The 22,027-nt window shown below is 41.2% G+C and overlaps 1 protein-coding gene across 7 annotated transcripts in view; it reads left to right on the top strand.

Moving 5' to 3' along the window:
• The window catches only part of MAMDC2 (MAM domain containing 2), an 81,267-nt gene that overhangs the window by 37,394 nt on the left and 21,846 nt on the right, over positions 1–22,027 (top strand). For all 7 annotated transcript variants that reach the window (XM_079996085.1, XM_079996088.1, XM_079996089.1 and 4 more), the window contains 4 exons: positions 2,625–2,881; positions 4,471–4,564; positions 9,232–9,378; positions 14,271–14,536. In XM_079996085.1, coding sequence (XP_079852211.1) covers positions 2,625–2,881; positions 4,471–4,564; positions 9,232–9,378; positions 14,271–14,536 — 764 coding nt within the window. The remainder of the gene's footprint in view (positions 1–2,624; positions 2,882–4,470; positions 4,565–9,231; positions 9,379–14,270; positions 14,537–22,027) is intronic.

A 22,027-nucleotide genomic window follows, 5' to 3' on the forward strand; every position in this document is an offset into this window, starting at 1 on the left:
TTTGTCACCTTTTTGCACTAAAAACACATTTTAACAATGAAAAATACTAGAAGTGGGATGTCTCAGGGCTAGTTTTGAAGACATACGGTACTCTGGTTCAGATACTTGATTATAACCTATCAATGCAGTAAATTAGTTATAAAGATCTGTTTATTTACTTTGGGTAAATACTAACAAATTGAGCTCCTGTCTTTGTATTCTGTATGGTCACAGAATACAACTTTCTGTGTATAGAATTAGAAATGGATATTGCAACAAACTCCCATGAGAATGGTTACCATAGAGGGGAAAAGAATAAATAGGTGGTGAGTGAGTTCTTAGAATTCCAGAGAGGTAGAAAGTGGCTCCAGCTCCTTGCCTGGACAGTGGTCACTGGTCACACTTTTTGGTGCTGAGTACACATAGCCCAGACATTTCTAAATCTTTTTTGATCCAGCATTATGCTTTGGTTTTGGACAAAATTGTTCCATTTAATTTGGCTTAGGTTTTACTAATTGGTTGCACCTTTAAAGAAGGGAAAAAAGATGTCCTGATCGAATTATGGTCAACATAAAATCTGTGTTGGAAATGCATTGGGAAGCAGGAGTTTGCCAGCACCATAAAAAGAGGCACCCACTGTAAAGCCAAGCCTTTTCATAATCCAGAAGAGAAGTGGCCAATAACTAAAAGTTAACAGTTTGAAAAAATGAGCCAGTTACTTCCGCTACCGTTGTATAATTCCTCCCTAGCAACAAGTATACACAATACAACAGAAAACTTTTCATGATGAAACATGTTGTTGTTTTAGTATCTAGCGCCACAGTTTTTATGCACGTTAGCTTGACTAATGTCTGATATTTTCCTCTCTCCCTCTTTACCCCATCTCCTCAATGAAATAGTTTTTAAACTTTGAGACTACAAGCAGCCGTGGTACTTAACTAGGTCAGTCTGGCCCAGTATTTTTGTATGTGTGCCTGAGGTGGAAAATCTAAATGGATCGCCTTTCTGCATATGTATTAGTCCATCAACCAGTACCCATGGTCTCATTGTCATGTCACACTAAGCCAAACAATGGTTCAGTGCAAATGTGCTGGCTCTTGAGGAGATGGTAGCTGCTTTGCTCTTCCTTGGTCCTTTCAGGTCAGCATGGTGGGGCAGCTAAACCATAAATTTCATGCACTCTGATACCACTGTAAACAGTCATTGCTGCCCCCAGGGAGTTCTGGGCGCTGTAGTTTGTTATAGAGAGAAGCAAGGACACCCCTGTTACCCTCCCTGAACTACAATATCTCAGAATGATTTAACAATCAATTCCTCTTCATAGGGAACTCTGAGAACTGTAGTACTGTGAGGGGAACCAGGGTCTCTTAACAACTGTCGGCACTTATAACAGCCAACTGTTCCCAGGAAGCTTTGGGGGAACCTTAGTTTGTTGTTTGAACCAGGGATCCTGGTTAAGCTCTCTCCTCATTACCTGTGACCTGTAGCCAAGGTTTGTTTGGATGATATGCTGTATGACACAGAACTAAAAGGATTCCAGGGAGTTCCAGGGTTGTATTTTGGCTGGAAAATCAGGACACAACGGTGGCTACAATGTCTTTATGAACTAAGGTTTATTTACATTGGCTCCCAGTACGTTTCTGAGCACAATTCAAAGTGTGTGGTGTTGACCTTTAAAGCCCTAAATGGCCTTGGTCCAGTATATCTGAAGGAGCGTCTCCACCCCCATCATTCTGCCCAGACACAGGTCCAGCTCCGAGGGCCTTCTGGCAGTTCCCTCACTGTGGGAAGCCAAGTTACAGAGAACCAGGCAGAGGGCCTTCTCGGTAGTGGCGCCCGCCTGTGGAACACCCTCCCACCAGATGTCAAAGAGATAAACAACTACCAGACTTTTAGAAGACATCTGAAGGCAGCTCTGTTTAGGGAAGCTTTTAATGTTTAATAGACTATTGTATTTTAATATTCTGTTGGAAGCCGCCCAGAGTGGCTGGGGAAACCCAGCCAGATGGGCAGGGTACAAATTAATAATAATAATAATAATAATAATAATAATTACACATATTTATACCTGAGCCTTCATGGAAGGAGTGCAGAACATTGCACCTCAAGGTGCCTGTTGTTGCATCTTCCATGGCTTCAGCAAGCTTGGGTCCAGAGCAGAAGCCAGCTATGCACCCAGGTTTCTCCATGAAGCCTCTCCCAGCATCCCACATGGAGTTCTGTCCCTCCTTCCTTCTTGCTCTTTTAATAAAACTCCTGCAAAGGCCGCTGTTCTCTCCTGTGGTTACATCATGTCAACCTCCCCCTCCCAGTTCTCCTGTCTCTGTCCACGCATGGGGGTGGGGACAGTATTTGCATTGTCAATTAATCTTAATGGCCTGTTACTGTTGCTGTCTCTTTGTTTCTTGATGGCACTTCTGTCAGCCAACCTGATCAGGAAAACTGGTATAGCCTGCATTTTTACACTGTGTCTGGCATCTTCCCATAATGCTCCAAATATTTGCACTGGCATTCCTGAAAAACTTGAAGTAGAGTGCTCAGTATTTGTTGTTTATAAAAAATAACACATCCAATTTACTTCCCACTGTTTATATGTTGCAGAAGCCATTTCATTAAGCATTAAAAGAAGCTTCTCTGATTTTTAGGTCATTATATGTATGTGGACTCTCTCTATGTCAAACATTTCCAGGAAGTGGCTCAGCTGGTCTCACCTAGGACAACAACTCCTATGTCGGGCTGCTTGTCCTTTTATTACCAAGTGCAGCAGGAAAGTGGAATTGTATTCACTGTCTACATGAGAGACATAAATGGCTTTTATGAAGAACTTTGGAAAGCAGATGGTTCTGTGAGTAAGGATTGGGTCTTAGGAGAAGTTGACTTCAGTGCACCATATCCAATGGAGGTAAGGCTCCAAATACTGAACTGCACACTTGCATATTCTACAGTTTGAAAAGTACTATCACACGAAAGTGACTTTTTTATGCCATTCTCTTTTCTTCAATATGAATAGTTAAAACTCATACAACTTGAATGTTCCACTTGGAAGTAGATGTCTTCTGACAAATTGCTCTCTCTCCAATATTGCTGTGAAAACTATGTTTAACATGCAGCCATGGAGTGTGTGTACAGACTTGATGCATTAAGCAGTGTATTAATATACTAAATAGAATTTTCTAGAAGATATGATCAATTTCTAGGATGAACCCTAGAAAAATTATGGGTGATCAGTGCAGTTCAGACAGCTTTGTGGAAAGTTCTTCTTCACAATGTTCTGCATGGAATGACCATACGGCTTGTGATGGCTCAGGGTGGGGAGGGGTCTTCCCATGCTGATGGAATCACATGTTGTTTAAGGGTCCGTCCCAAATATATTTTAATAATTATTTTTATATTTATAGCCTAACTTTTCTCCAAAGAGCTCTCTCCTTATTTATTTTCATAACAGCCCTGTGAAGTTGGTTAGGCTGAGAGACTGTAACTGACCCAATATAGTGACACATTGTGGTGACAGTGAGCCTCATGGCAGATTTGAACAATGGTTTCCCAGGTCTTAGAACAACACTCTAACCCTTGTATCAAACTTTCCCCAAAAGAATATTCATACAGTGGTGCCTCGCAAGACGAAAAGAATCCGTTCCGCGAGTCTCTTCGTCTAGCGGTTTTTTCGTCTTGCGAAGCAAGCCCATTGACGGATTAGCGGATTAGCGCTATTAGCGGCTTAGCGGCTTTTAGCGGCTTTTAGCGGCTTAGCGGCTTAGAAAAAGGGGGGGGGAGGAAAAAAAAACCCGCAGGAACTCGCAAGACATTTTCGTCTTGCAAAGCAAGCCCATAGGAAATTCGTTTTGCGAAGCACCTCCAAAACGGAAAACCCTTTCATCTAGCGGGTTTTCCGTCTTGCGAGGCATTCGTCTTGCGGGGCACCACTGTATTGGATTTCTTCTATAAGAAAAACACCTTGAACTTTGATAGATACACATATTTCTATTTATGAGCACAATCAAGTTTAGTTTCGCTACCAACAGTTAAATGCTGGCGAATAGACGCATGTGCAATTGTCACACATTATGCTGTACATATGGTGTGCACTTATGAAATCTTACACAAGCTGATGTATGCACAGAGCAATCTGTATACACTACTGTATATCAATCTGCCTGCCATTGTTGGTCATTAGTTGCCTTTTATTTGAGTTATATGAACATCTGCCCCTGAAACAGGCATGAAGAACCTTGGCCTGCAGACCAAATTAAGCCCGCCAAGGATCTAATTTGGCCCATGAGGCTTTTTCCCAAGCCACCGCCATCTTCTCCACACGTCCTGTCCTCCTGCCAGACACCTGGGGGGTGCAGTTTCAAGCATTCCCTCTCATGTGTGGTATTGGGAGTTACGTAGCTTTGTTGCAATGAAATAATAAAACTATCATTATTAAGCTATTAGTTAATGAATGATTGGTACAACAATGAAGTTTCTCTACTTGGGTTTTGTTTCCAGGTGATTTTTGAAGTTGCTTTCAACAGTGCGAATGGAGGATATATTGCTCTTGATGACATTTCTTTCTCTCCCGTTTTCTGCAGCAATCGGACAGGTATGAATTTCCTCCCTGAGTTTTCTGATTTGCTGTTAGATTTCAAAATGTTGCATGAATTTGCAAGTGCTGTACTTAGATGTATCTTATTTAGTGCAACTTTTTTATTTAATTAGTCGTGTAAATTGGGACCATCAGTAACTCAATAACACAACATTAATGGGGAATAATGGTAATATGTCACCTATATCAAATGACCACTGAGTTAAAAGAACTCTCTCCATTTGTATTTACATTGTACAGTGGTACCTTGGGTTAAGTACTTAACCTGAAACTGTTCTTAACCTGAAGCACCACTTAACTAATGGGGCCTCCCGCTGCTGCCGTGTGATTTCTGTTCTCATCCTGAAGCAAAGTTCTTAACCCAAGGTACTATTTCTGGGTTAGCGGGGTCTGTAACCTGAAGCGTCTGTAACCTGGAGCGTATGTACCCGAGGTACCACTGTATTTCTGTTATGTGTAATCCCAAACGTAGCAAACGTTGGTGATTTGGTGTCAAAATTGCATATAGCTAATCTTTTTAAATTGGGTGGTATATAAGTATTTCAACAGTTTCAAATTTTGCCAAGTTTTGTTAATACTTTGTGCATGGTAGAGAAGGTACCACCTTTTCTATTTTAGTGCTAACATGATCCAGGTGCCATTTATCACAGAAAAATATGAAGCAGGCCAAACTGTGCTCTTGGTATTCTCCATATATGTGGATATATAACAATTCATCTTTATTGATTTTTTACAACAGAAATGCTTTCTTAACATAAGATCACAATATAAAGTTTCAATTTCTTCTTGATGTACAGTGGTACCTCAGATTACATACACTTCAGGTTACAGGTTACAGACTCTGCTAACCCAGAAATAGTACCTCAGAGGCCCCACTAGCTAAAGTGGTACTTCAGGTTAAGAACAGTTTCAGGTTAAGAACGGACCTCCGGAACGAATTAAGTACTTTACCCGAGGTACCACTGTACAACTGTTTCTAAATCATAATAAAGAAAAAACAAAAATATATTCTTTATTCTTTGACTTATTGATGTTCTAATTACCTATGACTTCCCTCCCCTTCTTACTTGGTTCTTTTAGAATTCTTTGTCAAATGTATATCATTGTGAATATAGATTGTTGGTGACCAGCTTATCCACTACTTTTAGATGTTTCTCATTACAATAGTTAATCTAAACCAGGCAAAAATTGTAATTCTCCACAGTAGTCTTTCACTTTGAATGTATTCCAATCTTTGCTAAATTTTTGTTTCGCTTGATCCCTTCTCTGTCCAGTCAATTTATCCATCTCGGTGTATTCAATCAGTTTGATCTGCCAATCTTTTATTGATGGTTTTGTCTCACTTTTCCAGTTATTTAGATCTCTTGGGAGCTCCCTCCCAATAATCACTAAAAGAAATGCCTCAGGTTTTGGGGGAAATGAGATTTTAAACATTTTTTTCAACTCGTTATAAATTAAGTCCCAATATTCCTTCATTTTTTTACAGGTCCATCAGGCGTGATACATCGATTCTACCGCCTCCTTACATTTCCAGCAAAGATCTGAATTATTTTTGTACATTATTGCTAATTTCCTCAGTGTTATATACCAGCGATAGAAGACCTTCATGTAGTTTTCCTTAATAGAATAACAAGCTGTAAATTTAAGGTCTTCCCTCCACAGTTTTTGCCAATCTGAAAGTTGTATGTTATGACGTAGATCTCTTGCCCACTTTATCGTGGCAGATTTTACCTCCTCATCCTTCACCGACCATTCTAATAAGATTTTATACATTTTGGACAGTGTTTTATCGTCATTGTATATCAAGTCTCTTTCAAACGTTGAAAGTTCTTTGTTAAAGCCCCTTTTTTATCTTGTTTGAATAGGTCATGTATTTGGTCATACTGTAACCAATTAGTCACTCTACTTTTTATTTCTTCAAAATTTTTTAGTTTTAATTGGTTGCCTTCTTCACAGAGAATTTCTTTATATGTAACCCAATCATTCATCATGTTAACCTTTTTTTACTGTCATGGCTTCCGTCAGCGACAACCACCAGGGTGTCTTTTGTTCCAAGATACCCTTGTTTTTTAACCTGACTGCATATAGGGACCTTCTTATTACATGATTCGTAAAATCTGTGTGAACTCTCGCTTTGTCATAACATAGGTAAGCATGCCAACCAAAATGATTGTTAAAGCCCTCTAGGTCTAGTATGTCAGTGTTCTTCAATACTATCCATTCCTTAATCCACGATAGGCATGCACCTTCATGATACAACTCTAAGTTTGGCAGTGCAAAACCTCCTCTTTTTCTGTAATTTATAACTTATTCTCGACCTCTTGCCCTGCCAAATAAATCTTGTTATATCTTTCTGCCAGGTCTTAAAAGGTTTTTACACTGTCCACTACTGGGATGGCTGGGAATAGAAAAAGCATTTTAGGCAACACATTCATTTTTATTGGGGAGGTCCTACCCCAGAATGATAATTTTAACCTGTCCCATATTTTCCAAGTTTCTTTTTATTTCCTTTCAGGTTGGTATATAGTTGTCTTTATATAGATTTATAGGTAAAGGTAAAGGTAACCCTGCCCATATGGGCCAGTCGTGTCCGACTCTAGGGACTCTAGGGACTTAGATGGACTCTAAGCGCCCATCTCACTTAAGAGGCCGGGGGCCAGTGCTGTCCGGAGACACTTCCGGGTCACGTGGCCAGCGTGACAAAGCTGCTCTGGCAAGCCGGCACCAGCGCAGCACACGGAAACGCCGTTTACCTTCCCGCTATAAAGTGGTACCTATTTATCTACTTGCACTTAGGGGTGCTTTCGAACTGCTAGGTGGGCAGGAGCAGGGACCGAAAGACGGGAGCTCACCCCGCCACAGGGATTCGAACTGCCGACCATACGATCGGCAAGTCCTAGGCACTGAGGTTTTACCCACAGCGCCACCCGCGTCACCATTAGATTTATATTCTTTGCCAATATCCAGATTCCTAGATATTTGATTCTTTTACAAGTTGTCAGTCCTGTAAGTTGCTGTAGTTCTCTTCTATCCTCCTCCCTCATATTTATTTTACTAACATTTTGGTTTTTTCTTTCTTGAGTTTGAAACCTGTGACTAGCCCAAATTCTGTAATCTTTTCTAGCACTATTGACACACTTTCTTTTGGGTTTTCTGTTGTTATAGTCAGGTCGTCAGCAAAGGCTTTTACTTTGAAGGTCTTATTTCCGATAACTATACCCCTTATGTTCTTTTCTTTTCTGATGTTCATCTTCAGAATTTCCAACACCAAAATAAATAGCAGTGGGGATAAAGGGCACCCCTGTCTTTTACCTCTCTTAATATTATAGTTTTCTGTTAGATTGTTATTTATAACTAGTTTAGCTCTTTGTTGCGAATATATTGCATTTATACCTTTATAGAAATTCTCTCCCACTCCTATCATCTCCAGTGTTTTTTTCATAAACCTCCAGGAGACATTGTTGAATGCTTTCTCAGCATCAATAAACAGCAACGCTGCCTGTTTTTTGTTTATCACTTCTAGATACTCTAGAGCAGGGGTAGTCAACCTTTTTATACCTACCGCCCACTAATGCATCTTTCTTGATGGTAAAATTTCCTTACCGCCCACCAGTGCTCGATGGAAGGAGGATTCAGCTTGTGCCATAGAACCCCCTACAGCCCACCTAGAATCCTGAAACGCCCGCTAGTGGGCGGTAGGGACCAGGCTGACAATCCCTGCTCTAGAGTATCTATTGCATATCTTATATTATTTTTCATGTGGCACCCTGGGAGAAATCCTGCTTGATCCTCAGGGATATACTCTTTCAATATGCATTTCAATCTATTTGCTAGTATGTGTGCAAATATTTTGTAATCCTTATTAAGGAGATATAGGCTGGTAACTCTTAACTGATGTTGGATCTGTTCTCTTAGGGAAATATTGATTTATGTATTTTTAAATGTTAGAGGGCTGTCACATTGAAAACTTTAAATTTCTACCATATATCTTTAAAATGGAGCAACAGCACAAAAATGGATCTATTTAAGCATGATATCTTGAAGGAGTTTTCATTCTTTTTGATATGTTATTTATTTTTATGGGCCATTTTTTTATACTTAAAAGAAATAAAGACGACTCAATTTGTCATACAGATGTGAGAGGTTTATATCCGCTTGAGTTTTGCCATATTTATTTAGAGCAGGTATTCATTCTGTCCAGTGTGGAGAGACAGACTTCCATAGGTTCACTGGTTTGATTTCCTCTTTCCATGTGTACACAAGGCCATGGGCAGGCAATGGGACCTTAGGTGAAATGGGAGGTCTGGACACATCTCCCCAGAGCCTCCCTTCTTACTTACTTGTTCAGACAACTTGCACTGATGACCTGAGTGGGAAGGCTGCATGGGAGCATGGGAGGCATGCACAGACCTCCCGCCCCCCTGTTGGCCCTGTTGCATGGTTTCCACATATGCACAGGTGGGTGCAGAGGACCCTTTTAACCCAAAGAGAGTCTTCACATATGTCTGCCTTGGATAATATGCACAGCTGCCGTTAATGAACAAATAAAACAACATTGATTGTTGTCTTGATGCATTGTTGTTCTAATGCTTGTATTGCTCTGTGTACGCTTGCTTACCATGCAAATTCATTTTATCTCTTCCTTTCTCCTAACTTCCTTTCAGAAATTTCCTTCAGTCCTTCACAGGCAAGTTGCAGTTTTGAGGAGGATCTGTGTAATTTTTATCAGGATCGCAAGGATGGCCCTGGCTGGAGCAGGGTCAAAGTAAAGCCTAATGCATACAGGCCAGGAGACCATACTACTGGCATGGGTAAGTGACAAATCTTCACCTGAAGAACAAGCAGAACATACAGATGAAGTACCTCAATGTGCTGAATCCAATCGCACATTGCCATGAAAGTTTTGTGAGAATTCTGGAACTCCCAGCAATTTTTCCAAACTATTTTTCTTAGTCAAAACAAAATAAAAAAATTCCTTCCAGTAGCACCTTAAAGACCAACTAAGTTAGTTCTTGGTATGAGCTTTCGTGTGCATGCACACTTCTTCAGATACACTGAAACAGAAGTCACCAGAGCCTTCTATATAGTGAGAAGGTGGGGAGGGGTATTACTCAGAAGGGTGGTGGGATTGGGTGATTGGCAGATAGCTGTGATGAGCCTGTTGACGACTCTTAACGACTGCAATAGGTCTTACAGGAAAAAGCAAGGGGTGAGAAGGTGAAAAATGGCTTTGTCATGTATAATGAGATAAGAATCCAATGTCTTTGTTCAGACCAGGTCTCTCCATGGTTTTAAGTTTGGTAATAAGTTGCAATTCAGCAGCTTCTCTTTCCAGTCTATTTCTGAAATTCCTTTGTAATAGAACAGCTACTTTGAGATCTTGTATAGAATGTCCTGGGAGATTGAAGTGTTCTCCTACTGGTTTCTCTGTCTTGTGGTTCCTGATGTCAGATTTATGTCCGTTTATTCTTTGGCGTAAGGTTTGGCCTGTTTGTCCAATATAGAGAGCTGAAGGACACTGTTGGCATTTGATGGCATACACAATGTTAGACGATGAGCAATTAAATAGTCCCGAGATGGTATGTGTGATGTTCTTGGGGCCAGTAATGGTGTTGTCTGGGTGTATGTGGCAGCAAAGTTGGCATCTGGGTTTATTGCAGGCTCTGGTGCCAGTGTCCGTGTTAAGTCTGGTTGTAGTATTATTGTGGGTTAGGAGTTGTTTAAGATTGGGTGGCTGTCTGTAGGCAATGAAAGGTCTTCCTCCCAGAGCTTGAGAAAGAGAACTGTCATTGTCCAGGAGAGGTTGTAGATCTCTGATGATGCGTTGTACTGTTTTAACTTGGGAGCTGTATGTGATGACTAGAGGTGTTCTGTTATTTTCTTTTTTGGGTCTGTCTTGCAGCAAGTTCTCTCTGGGTATCAGTCTGGCTCTGTTGATCTGTTGTCTAACTTCATCTGCTGGGTATTTTAGTTCTAAAAAGGTTTGCTGTAGATCTCTTAGGTGAGAGTCTCTGTCTGTAGAATTGGAACAGATGCGGCTGTAACGTAGTGCCTGGCTATATACAATGGACTGTTTGGTATGTTTGGGATGGTAGCTAGAGGCATGTAGATATGTTTGTCGGTCAGTTGGTTTGCGGTATAAGGTGGTGTCTATGCGCCCATCCTGTATTTTTATAGTAGTGTCCAAAAAATGTATTTCTTGCATAGATTGATTCATTGTTAGGTTGATTGTGGGGTGAAAATCATTGAATTTCTGGTGGAAGGTGTCCAGGGTCTGTTGACCATGTGTCCAGATGATAAAAATATCGTCAATGTATCGCAGGTACAAGAGAGGTTTGAGTGGGTAGGAGTTTAGGAAACGTTGTTCTAAATCCGCCATGAAGATGTTGGCATACTGTGGGGCCATGTGGGTGCCCATTGCTGTGCCGCTGATCTGAAGGAACAGGTCATCACCAAATTTGAAGTTGTTGTGGGTAAGGACAAATTGGCAGAGTTTGGTAGCAAAGTCCGCTGTGGTTTCATCAGAAATGGTGTTCCTTATAGCTTGTAAACCATCATTGTGTGGGATGTTGGTATACAGAGATTCCACATCCATAGTAGCTAGTATAGTATTGTTGGGAAGATTATTTAAAGATTGTATTTTCCTCAGAAAATCTGTGGTGTCATGTACATAGCTGGGAGCACTGATGGCATATGGTTTCAGAACAGAGTCCATATAACCGGAGACACCCACTGTAATAGTGCCAATACCTGAAATGATGGGGCGTCCTGGATTTCCTGGTTTGTGTATTTTAGGTAGAAGATAGAAAGTTCCTGGTCGAGGTTCTGTTGGTGTGTTTGTGAGGACCTGTTCTTGGATGTGTGGGGGTAGCTCCTTAACAATCTTGTTCAGTTCTTTTTTGTATTCTTGTGTGGGGTCCGAGTCCAATTTTATGTAAAAGGCGGTATTGGAAAGTTGTCTCTGAGCCTCCTGAATGTAGTCAGTTTTGTTCATGATGACGACAGCTCCACCTTTCTTAGGTTGGCACAAAGAATAGACAACAGCAGCCCATAAAACAAAAGCCAGAGCACCAAAACAGGCATCACTATATTCTGGTGAAATGCCTTCGGGGGGGGGGGGTGGAGAAGCTGGTATAAATAGGAGGGGACAGGGGATCTAGCACTACTGTAAGTCTGTAAAAAAACAATTGCAGGGGATTAAGGTACTGAGAAGCTGGTGGGATGGCTCGGTTTGGACCTGTGGTAACTGCCCAGCCTCAGAAACGCAATTCTCCCTCAGCTTAATGTTTCTCAGTTACAGGGTACTTTTTAGGGGTTTGGGAAACACTGGACATTCCTCCAAAGAAGAATGGGTAATGAAAGTGCGGGACACATGATAAATTGCAGATATCGCATACATTGCAGATGAGTAAATTCAAGTTTGGAAACCAATAATATAACAAATAATATGATACACATAATAAGATTTACTTACCTGAAAGGCAAAAACAGAATCAGTGATTTACTATGGACAAACACCAGAAAATATTGTTTCTGGGCAGCTGGAGGAGATGGCACACATGGGCTGAGGTTTGAATAGCTATTATAAAAACTGACTAAAAGGTGTTTAGCTCGGCTTTCATGCCCCATCAGTTTTCTGAGAAGAGAATCAGTGGTCACATGGTGGTGAATGAAATCAAGATCAAGTGATAAATGCAATTCCTTGATATTCTGAAGTTGCTTTAAGTCCAAAATCCCCTGTTACCAGCTGCTTCATTAAAGGCTTAGTAAATGAAGTACTATTTAAGAACTCTCAGAAATAGCATTTTCTCTGACCTCATTCCTCTCTACGTATCTGGTGAAGTGGGTATCTATTCTCTTCCATAATACATACTATAGTATTTAAGGTGCCATGAGAATCTTTGTTACTTTACCTCAGAATAGCTTTTCTGGTAAAAATGAATTTTACCAAACTACTTCAGATAGAGACTGGTTTAACCGGCAGTCTGTACTCACCTGGGAATAAGCCCCATTGAACTCAGTGGGTGTTACTCACTTCTGAATAGGATTGCATAGGATTGCACTGTCAGTCTGGTGAGCAGTGAAGTATGGTCAGTGACACAGCAATATGATCTAAACTATAATTCAGTATCCAACAATGTGTTCAATAGAGCTTTAATATCTACTGAGGAGCTGCTTGGGGAAAATGTGTTGTGTGATTTAGCGTCACGTCTGGATGGCCTTGGAGCCGAGTCAGCTGCCACCTGAACTGGTGAAGCCAGGGCTTCCTGCAGAGAAAGAAGTTCTCTCATTGTGTAGCACCCTGCTTGTGGTTAACGCTTAGCTGGAATGAAATATTCAACGCAGCAATAGAGAAATTAAAATAATAATTTATTTGTCAGACAAATAAATGAGAGGCACAGTGGTATATGGTTACCAAGCTCTGGCCTGGCCTCCTGCCGTTATGGCCAGCACTTATATTTCCTTAACCCAGCCCCCTTGCTCCTCCTGTGGCTGCCTCTGTCCAATCAGCCTGGTTGAAATTCCTATTGGCTGTTTGCTAGAACCAATCACAAAAGATACACCCATTTCCTTTTGCCCTTTTATGGGAAACAAAAAGCTATATATTCTTCTATCTATAAATGACAAATAAGTAGTAATATATCTTACATGTGTCTCAACAAGGAACCTTAATTACCAGCTCACCTCGCCCTATTGCCCTCCAAAACAGATGGTTAATCTTAAATTTTTATCTTAAACAGATGTCAAGGATCATCATTGAAAGATCTCCTTCCTTTGGAGGTCTCTAAACAAAAGCTTGACAACCATATGTATGCTCTAATGATGTTTCCTGCTTGGCAGGGGGGCTGGGCTGGTGGCTGATGGCCCCTGTGATCTCTTCCAACTATATGAAATAAGAATCCATCATTTCTTAAATCCTTTGCATATTACATTTAAGCCAATATATTTAATACATAACATAAATAACCTTTTAAAAGGAAAAGAAATCTTAAAAGGATCTCAGTTTAAGAAAGAAACAACTTTAGAAAAAGACTTCCCAAAATACTCTCTTCCTTTCTGCCAGCTAGATGCTTTTCCATTGCTCTTGACCTTTGAACCTTAGGAAAATATGGCTCAAGTTTAATTGGAGTCACATGGTTTTATTTTACTATTTACCCACTCTTAATTATGTTTACCTCTGCTTTTTTTTATCTTCTGTAATATGTAGGGTCAGTGTCCTCGCTCTCAGCCTGTAATTCCCTTTTTGACTTTGAGAATTTTTTTCTGCTATAAATCAGGGGGCCCCCTTGTCTAGGAGGAAAAACATTGCCAAGGTTCTTAGGTAGCTGCTTTTCTACCTGGCATGAAACATTTGAAGATCTTTAAGCTCATTTTAAGATACAGGCCCTGATCAAAATATAAGCTTGATAAAAATGCAGGCTTATGATTAGATGCCTCAATTGTAAGATTGAAATGTCTTGATCTTCAGTAACACCTGGTAGTTGTCTAAATGCAATATAGGTGAAACTTATTTGGGAGGTTTTCTTTCAAACACTCATTTAGAAACATGGTGTTATATAATCAGTAATGGTTATAACTTGCAACTTTGCCAGCGGAAATTTTCTGTAACTCTAGAATCCAATGAAATGCCTAAAAGTGTCCTAAAATGAGGTGATGGAATGAGTTGGCCAGAAATGTTTTTTAACATTTTATTGTTTTGCAGGTTACTACTTGCTAGCGAATACAAAGTTTACATCACAACCTGGGTACATTGGCCGTTTGTACAGCACTACTTTGCCAGGAAATTTACAGTATTGTCTGCAGTTCTATTATGCCTTATATGGCTTTTTCAAAATGACTGATGCCCTGGCTGTTTACATCTTTGAAGAGAACCATGTGGTACAAGAGAAAATCTGGTCTGTCTTGGAAACTCCCAGAGGAGTCTGGACGCAAGTGAAGATCAGCTTCAAAAAGCCCATGCCTGCCAAGGTAATGACCAGTAATTTCTGTATGTCAGATTGCAGGGTTCCAAAGTAAGGCATGATATTTCCCCCCTTCTATTATTTTCCATTGAAACTTCCCTGACAGATGGGAATGTGATCACAGATAAAGATTTAGCCACTAAATGGGTTGAGTAGCAATTGGTTCTAAAGGCAATTTCCCAATTAATCAAACCAAAATTTGATATTTAAATTGGATACAATATGAGCACCTCTCCCAGGAAAGAGCCACCAGCCACTACCTATTTGCTAGAGGGCTCACCTCAATTTATACTTTCCTATTGAGAACCCTACAACTGAGGTTAAGAAAAGAAAGGAGCCAATAATGGACAATATAGTTTTGCCTAGTCGTATGACAACCTTATTGTGTTTGGCTGCTTGAAGGCCTGGACAGGGGGGCTGCAATTATTTACTTGTGGAATAATTGAGCACTGATAAGTCTCCATTAGCACAAGCATTTCTGGTAGGGGTGGTGATGTGCTGCACTCTCTGCAAATTGTTTGTCTATTACATGAAATAAGGCTTCTTCTCCTCCTCCTCCTCCTCCTCCTCCTCCTCCTCCTCCTCCTCCTTCTTCTTCTTCTTCTTCTTCTTCTTCTTCTTCTTCTTCTTCTTATTTATTATCTATACCCCACCCACTCTGAGCGGCTCCCAACGGAATAATAATAATAATAATAATAATAATAATAAAGCAACATCAAACATTAAAAACTTCCCTAAACAGGGCTGCCGTCAGATGTCTTCTAAAAATCAGATAGTTGTTTATTTCCTTGACATCTGGTGGGAGGGCGTTCCACAGGGCGGGCGCCAATACCGATAAGACCCTCTGTCTGGTTCCCTGTAACCTCACTTCTTGCAGCGAGGGAACCGCCAGAAGGCCCTCGGCGCTGGACCTCAATGTCTGGCCTGGACGATGGGGGTGGAGACGCTCCTTCAGGTATACTGGACCGAGGCCATTTAGGGCTTTAAAGGTCAGCACCAACACTTTGAATTGTGCTCAGAAATGTACTGGGAGCCAATGTAGGTCTTTCAGGATTGGTCTTATGTGGTCTCAGAGATATTCTTGGCAGCCTGCCCAGAAACATAAGTCCTCCTCGCCTGTTGATTGGTTAACAGTAGGTATAAGATAAGGATTGGTTGAGCTCAGCCAATCAGTGTTATACTGTAACAGAGCATATATATATATATATATATATATATATATATATATACGCCTGCATTCTGAGAGAGTCTTTCTGTCTGTGGTGGTTAGAGTATGAGGGATTGGTTAATGACAGTTTGCTGAGAGAATGTACATGCTGTTAACACTCTGTATCTGTATATAGTAATCTATGTGTTTCTTACTGTTTTCTACAATAAACACTAGTTGTAGCTTTCAAGCCGTTCTTTCCTTCATTGTCCAGAAGGACAGTGTTCAGACTTAAATTGGCTTCCAATGACATTGCGTATTCTGCGAAGCTCACACCAAAGGAAGTGTGTGGGTACAAGATTTATTAGCACACTTTGCTTGCAATAAATCTCTCAAAGTTATGTGGTCTCGGCAGCCACTCCCAGTCACCAGTCTAGCTGCCGCATTCTGGATTACTTGTAGTTTCTGGGTCACCTTTAAAGGTAGCCCCACATAGAGCGCATTGCAGTAGTCCAAGTGAGAGATAACTAGAGCATGCACCACTCTGGCAAGACAGTCCACAGACAGGTAGGGTCTCACCTGCATACCAGATGGAGCTGATAAACAGCTGCCCTAGACACAGAATTGACCTGCACCTCCATGGACAGCTGGGAGCCCAAAATGACTCCCAGGCTGCGCACCTGGTCCTTCAGGGGCATGATTACGCCATTCAGAACCAGGGAGTCCTGCATACCTGCCTGTCCCGTCCCCCCAAAACAGTACATCTGTCAGGATTCAACCTCAATCTGTTAGCCGCCATCCATCCTCCAACCGCCTCCAGACACTCACACAGGACCTTCACCGCCTTCACTGGTTCTGATTTAAAAGAGAGGTAGAGCTGGGTATCATCCACATACTGATGAACACCCAGCCCAAACCCCCTGATGATTTCTCCCAGAGGCTTCATAAAGATGTTAAAAAGCATGGGGGAGAGGACAGAACCCTGAGGCACCCCACAAGTGAGAACCCAGGGGTCTGAACACCACTTTCTGGACACGGCCCGGAATGAAGGAGCAGAACCACTGTATAACAGTGCCCCCAGCTCCCAGCCCCTCTAGACCAGGGGTCAGCAACCTTTTTCAGCCATGGGCCAGTCCCCTGTCCCTCAGACCATGTGGTGGGCTGGACTATATTTTGAAAAAGAAGAAGAAAAAAGAACGAATTCCTATGCCCCACAAATAACCCAGAGATGCATTTTAAATAAAAGAACACATTCTACTCATGTAAAAACACGCTGATTCCTGGACCGTCCACAGGCTGGATTGAGAAGGCAATTGGGGCACATCTGGCCCCCAGGCCTTAGATTGCCTACCCCTGCTCCAGATGGATGTCGTGGTCAATGGTATCAAAGGCCACAGAGAGATCCAGCAGAACTAGGAAACAGCTTTCACCTTTGTCCGTTGCCCGCCAGAGATCATCGACCAGTGCAACCAAAGCAGTTTCAGTCCTATGATGAGGCCTAAATCCCGACTGGAAGGGATCCAAATGGTCCACATCCTCCAGAACCTTATAGCTTGTAAACCATCGTTGTGTGGGATGTTGGTATACAGAGAACTTCCTGACAGTAAGAGCTGTTTGACAGTGGAATTTGCTGCCAAGGAGTGTGGTGGAGTCTCCTTCTTTGGTGGTCTTTAAGCAGAGGCTTGACAACCATATGTCAGGAGTGCTCTGATGGTGTTTCCTGCTTGGCAGGGGGTTGGACTCGATGGCCCTTATGGTCTCTTCCAACTCTATGATTCTATGATTCTATGAGTTGTTCAGCAACCACTCGCTCAATCACCTTGCCCAAGAATGGAAGATTTGAGACTGGGTGATAGTTGGCATATTGGCTGGGTCTAAAGATATTTTTTTAAGAAGCGGTTTGATAACTGCCTCTTTCAGCGGGTCTGGGAAGGCTCCCTCACAGAGAGAAGCATTCACCACCCCGCAAAGCCCATCTCCCAGCCCTTCCCGGCTAGCTTTTATAAGCCAGGATGGGCAAGGATCAAGGAGACAGGTGGTCAGTTTCCCCCGTTCAAGCAACCTGTCCACATCCTCTGAGGTAACAGATTGGAATTGATTCCATGCAACTTGTCTAGACAGGACTCTAGCACTCTCCCGCCCCGGCCCTGCTCTTTCCAAATCTGCATGACTTTATCTGCAAAAAACTGCAAAGAGATGACAGTACCAATAGCCATATTTTAAAGCACTCAGCATTAAGTGCCTTCAGCATTTTTGCTTCAAGGCCAGCTAAAAAGACAAGTAGGAGCAACATGAACAGTTTTCGATGAGCAATGGGAACTACTACCGATGACGAGAGAAGTTATCTGCTTTGATATGGGTGCTCTGCAGAATGGGAGAAGTAGGAGAGATCTTGCCTCTGTGTAGCTGCGGCTGTTCATGTGTGTATGTATCTATGTGCTGTCCCTATGGATGAAAGTTGTCAGGGAGTATGGTATGACTTACATATCAAAATCATGTGAGGTGTACAAAGTATGTTTCTGCTTTAGCTCTCCATGTTCCTTACTGGTATTTCTACCTGTTTCCATATTCTAGATTTGCTCTTCTCAAAAGAAGCAATGCCTCAAGGTCATTTTATTATTAGGAGTAGGAGTAGAAGTAGAAGTAGTATCCTCATCACATCTTTAAGATTTCTTCAACTAAACAAGTTAGTAGCATGGTCGTGTGAGTTTCATTCTGTTTGCTATAAATATAAATAGTGCACCCTCACTCTCTCTCTCCCCTTTTTTGGGAAAAACCTAAAATATTACAATAAGAAAAATGAACTAAATATGCAAGCATTAAATGGCACTTCTTGAAAACATTTAGGGGTTATAGTGGGTGGCAAAATAACAGTATAATGCTATGAGTCGAAAGACCAATGGCATATTAGGTGTCATCAACAGGAGACTCATTTTCATTATTGCTACTAATAATGTAGCACCCTGCTTGTGGTTAACGCTTAGCTGGAATGAAATATTCAACGCAGCAATAGAGAAATTAAAATAATAATTTATTTGTCAGACAAATAAATGAGAGGCACAGTGGTATATGGTTACCAAGCTCTGGCCTGGCCTCCTGCCGTTATGGCCAGCACTTATATTTCCTTAACCCAGCCCCCTTGCTCCTCCTGTGGCTGCCTCTGTCCAATCAGCCTGGTTGAAATTCCTATTGGCTGTTTGCTAGAACCAATCACAAAAGATACACCCATTTCCTTTTGCCCTTTTATGGGAAACAAAAAGCTATATATTCTTCTATCTATAAATGACAAATAAGTAGTAATATATCTTACATGTGTCTCAACAAGGAACCTTAATTACCAGCTCACCTCTTGCCCTCCTTGCCCTATTGCCCTCCAAAACAAATGGTTAATCTTAAATTTTTATCTTAAACAGATGTCAAGGATCTTGAGTTCACATCATCATTGAAAGATCTCCTTCTTTTGGAGGTCTTTAAACAAAGGCCTACAACCATATGTGTGCTCTAATGATGTTTCCTGCTTGGCAGGGGGGCTGGGCTGATGGCCCCTGTGATCTCTTTCAACTATATGAAATAAGAATCTAGCATAAGGATTTAACATTTCTTAGCTTCTAAATCCTTTGCATAATTACATTTAAGCCAATATATTTAATACATAACATAAATAACCTTTTAAAAGGAAAAGAAATCTTAAAAGGATCTCAGTTTAAGAAAGAAACAACTTTAGAAAAAGACTTCCCAAAATACTCTCTTCCTTTCTGCCAGCCAGATGCTCTTGGCCTTTTAACCTTAGGAAAATATGGCTCAAGTTTAATGGGAGGCACATGGTTTTATTTTACTATTTACCAACTCTTAATTTAACCACTCTTACAGCTTAATTGTACTTTGCAACATGCAAGGTCAGTGTCCTCGCTCTCAGCCTGTAATTCCCTTTTTACGACTTTGAGAATTGTTTTCTGCTATAAATCAGGGGCCCCCCTTGTCCAGGAGAATAAACATTGCCAAGGTTCTTAGGCAGCTGGTCTTCTGCCTGGCATGAAACATTTGAAAATCTTTAAGCTCATCTTAATATACAGGCCTTAATCAAAAATATAAGCTTTGATAAAAATGCAGGCTTATGATTAGATGCCTCAATAATACTAAATAAGGTAACACCATGTATGTACACAGTGCTTTGCAAAGTCAAGAGGGGAGGTCCCTGACTCAAGGGGATCACAGTCTATAGTGCAATCTTCTTCTTCTTCTTCTTCTCCGGCAATCACTCATAGCTGAGTAAGATTGTCTTCCATAAACACGGTTTTAACATTGAGTCCGTGAGTGACTGTGGAGGCCAATTCTGGATCCACACGTCCTTCCACAGTGGGGACATAGGTTTCTGGATGGGAGTTGATCACAATGAGGGTTTGCCAAACGTGCCTTTCTCTTAGCTTGTTTCTCCTTTTCGCTCTGACTTCAAGCATCTTCAAAGTCCATGACGCCTTTGATAAAGGCTGTTCTCCAATTGGAGCGCTCGCAGGCCAGTGCTTCCCAGTTATATATAGTGCAATATAGGAGGCATTACAGAAGAGACAAAGGGTCCACACAAGTAAGATCACACCCTGAGTGCTGTGTCACCAGCAAAGGGGGCGGCGCATGATTGTGGTTGCAAAACTTTTACACTGAATGAAGAACATGTAGAATTTATAATTTAGTGCACAGCATTTTCTTACAGGTCCCATTTGTAATTTCAATGCAAGCTTAATGAAAATCAGTTTATATTTTCCTGTTCTCCAGCTTTATTCCTTCTCATGAATCTTCATGCCTAGCACTTGTTTGAGCTGGCCTGTGGTTGATTTATGCAACTTTGATTTCCTGGTTGTCTATGGAAATAGTAAATAGTCTATACCAGTGTTTCCCAACCTTGGGTCTCCAGCTGCTGTTGGACTACAATTCCCATCATCCCTGACCATTGGTCTTGCTAGCAAGGAATGATGGGAGTTGTAGTCCAAAAACAGCTGGAGACCCAAGGTTGGGAAACACTGGTCTATACAGCCAAGTTGTATTTTGGCCATCCTTGAATGTCAAATAGAGTGAGAGAATCCATTCCATCCTTTTTAGAACCGTCCTGGTTACATAACTTTTGTAGTTGGAAAAACCTTCTAAAACTTTTTAGCAACTTATTTTACTCCATGCTCCTCCACACTGTAAAGAGTACATCATGCAAATATTAAATGAAGTCCATACTTTAGCTTTTGGTGCAGCGTTTTGTGAACATATTTGTTCTCTGAGTCAAAACTGCGTAACGCATGAATGGAAGAACTCTTGTTTCTGAGGCTGTGTAGGGTTTTCCAAGGTATGTTTGAATTAGCTGTTTCAGGCAGTTACTGGCTGGAGTATTTTGTACAGGAAAAGTAGCAAGTAGGCCATGGATACAAAATGTGATTAGCCATCTTAGAAAACTCTTGAGTGTGAGTTTAAACAGATAAGCGATAAATCAATAAAGATTTTTAACAGTAAATACAGCTAACAGTTCAACTTAAAACAAAAATAAGAGTATCTGTAGTTAATAGTTCATTCTCTGTCCATCAACAAAGTAAGGACTTAATGCTAAAAAAATCCCTACCATCATGAGAGTTATTTTGCTGGAACCCAAGGATGAAAAGGGGCAGAAACTACATGTTTTCCTAAGGAATTCTACCCTGTCCAGTCAACACTGTTGCTTTTTGGAGGAACAGGGATCTAGGCCTGATTAAGCAGTGAAGATCCCAGTATGTTCCAAATTTCAGGGGGCTGTAAAAACACCAGTACAGTGGTACCTCGGGTTACAGATGCTTCAGCTTACAGATGCTTCAGGTTACAGACTCTGCTAACCCAGAAATAGTACCTCAGGTTAAGAACTTTGCTTCTGGATGAGAACAGAAATTGCGTGCTGGTGGTACGGCAGCAGCAGGAGGCCCCATTAGCTAAAGCGGTGCTTCAGGTTAAGAACAGTTTCAGGTTAAGAATGGACCTCCAGAAGGAATTAAGTTCTTAACCCGAGGTACCACTGTACTAACTTAAAAACAATAGATCATTTATAATAAACATAGACAGTTATGTCTTGAAACTGGTTTGTCCCATAACTGCTCTAAAGGGACCACTTCCATGTTGTACTCTTGCAATAGTTTCTCAAGTCAGAACTTGTATCATTTGCTGTCAGTAATTTTTCCATTGTTGTAGAAAAAATTGGGATTGGCTTTTGCATCCCAACCTCCCAAGGCACAAGTGCATGATTGGTCAGAGAAGAATGAATGGAGGCAGGAACCAGTAGAAGGAAAGCAGGGAAGATCTTTAATTTCCTGCTGCAACAGAGTTCCCCTTCTCTTGCAAACAGGT

Source organism: Podarcis cretensis (assembly GCF_951804945.1).
Source record: "Podarcis cretensis genome assembly, chromosome: 11".
Classification (NCBI taxonomy): Eukaryota; Metazoa; Chordata; class Lepidosauria; order Squamata; family Lacertidae; genus Podarcis; species Podarcis cretensis.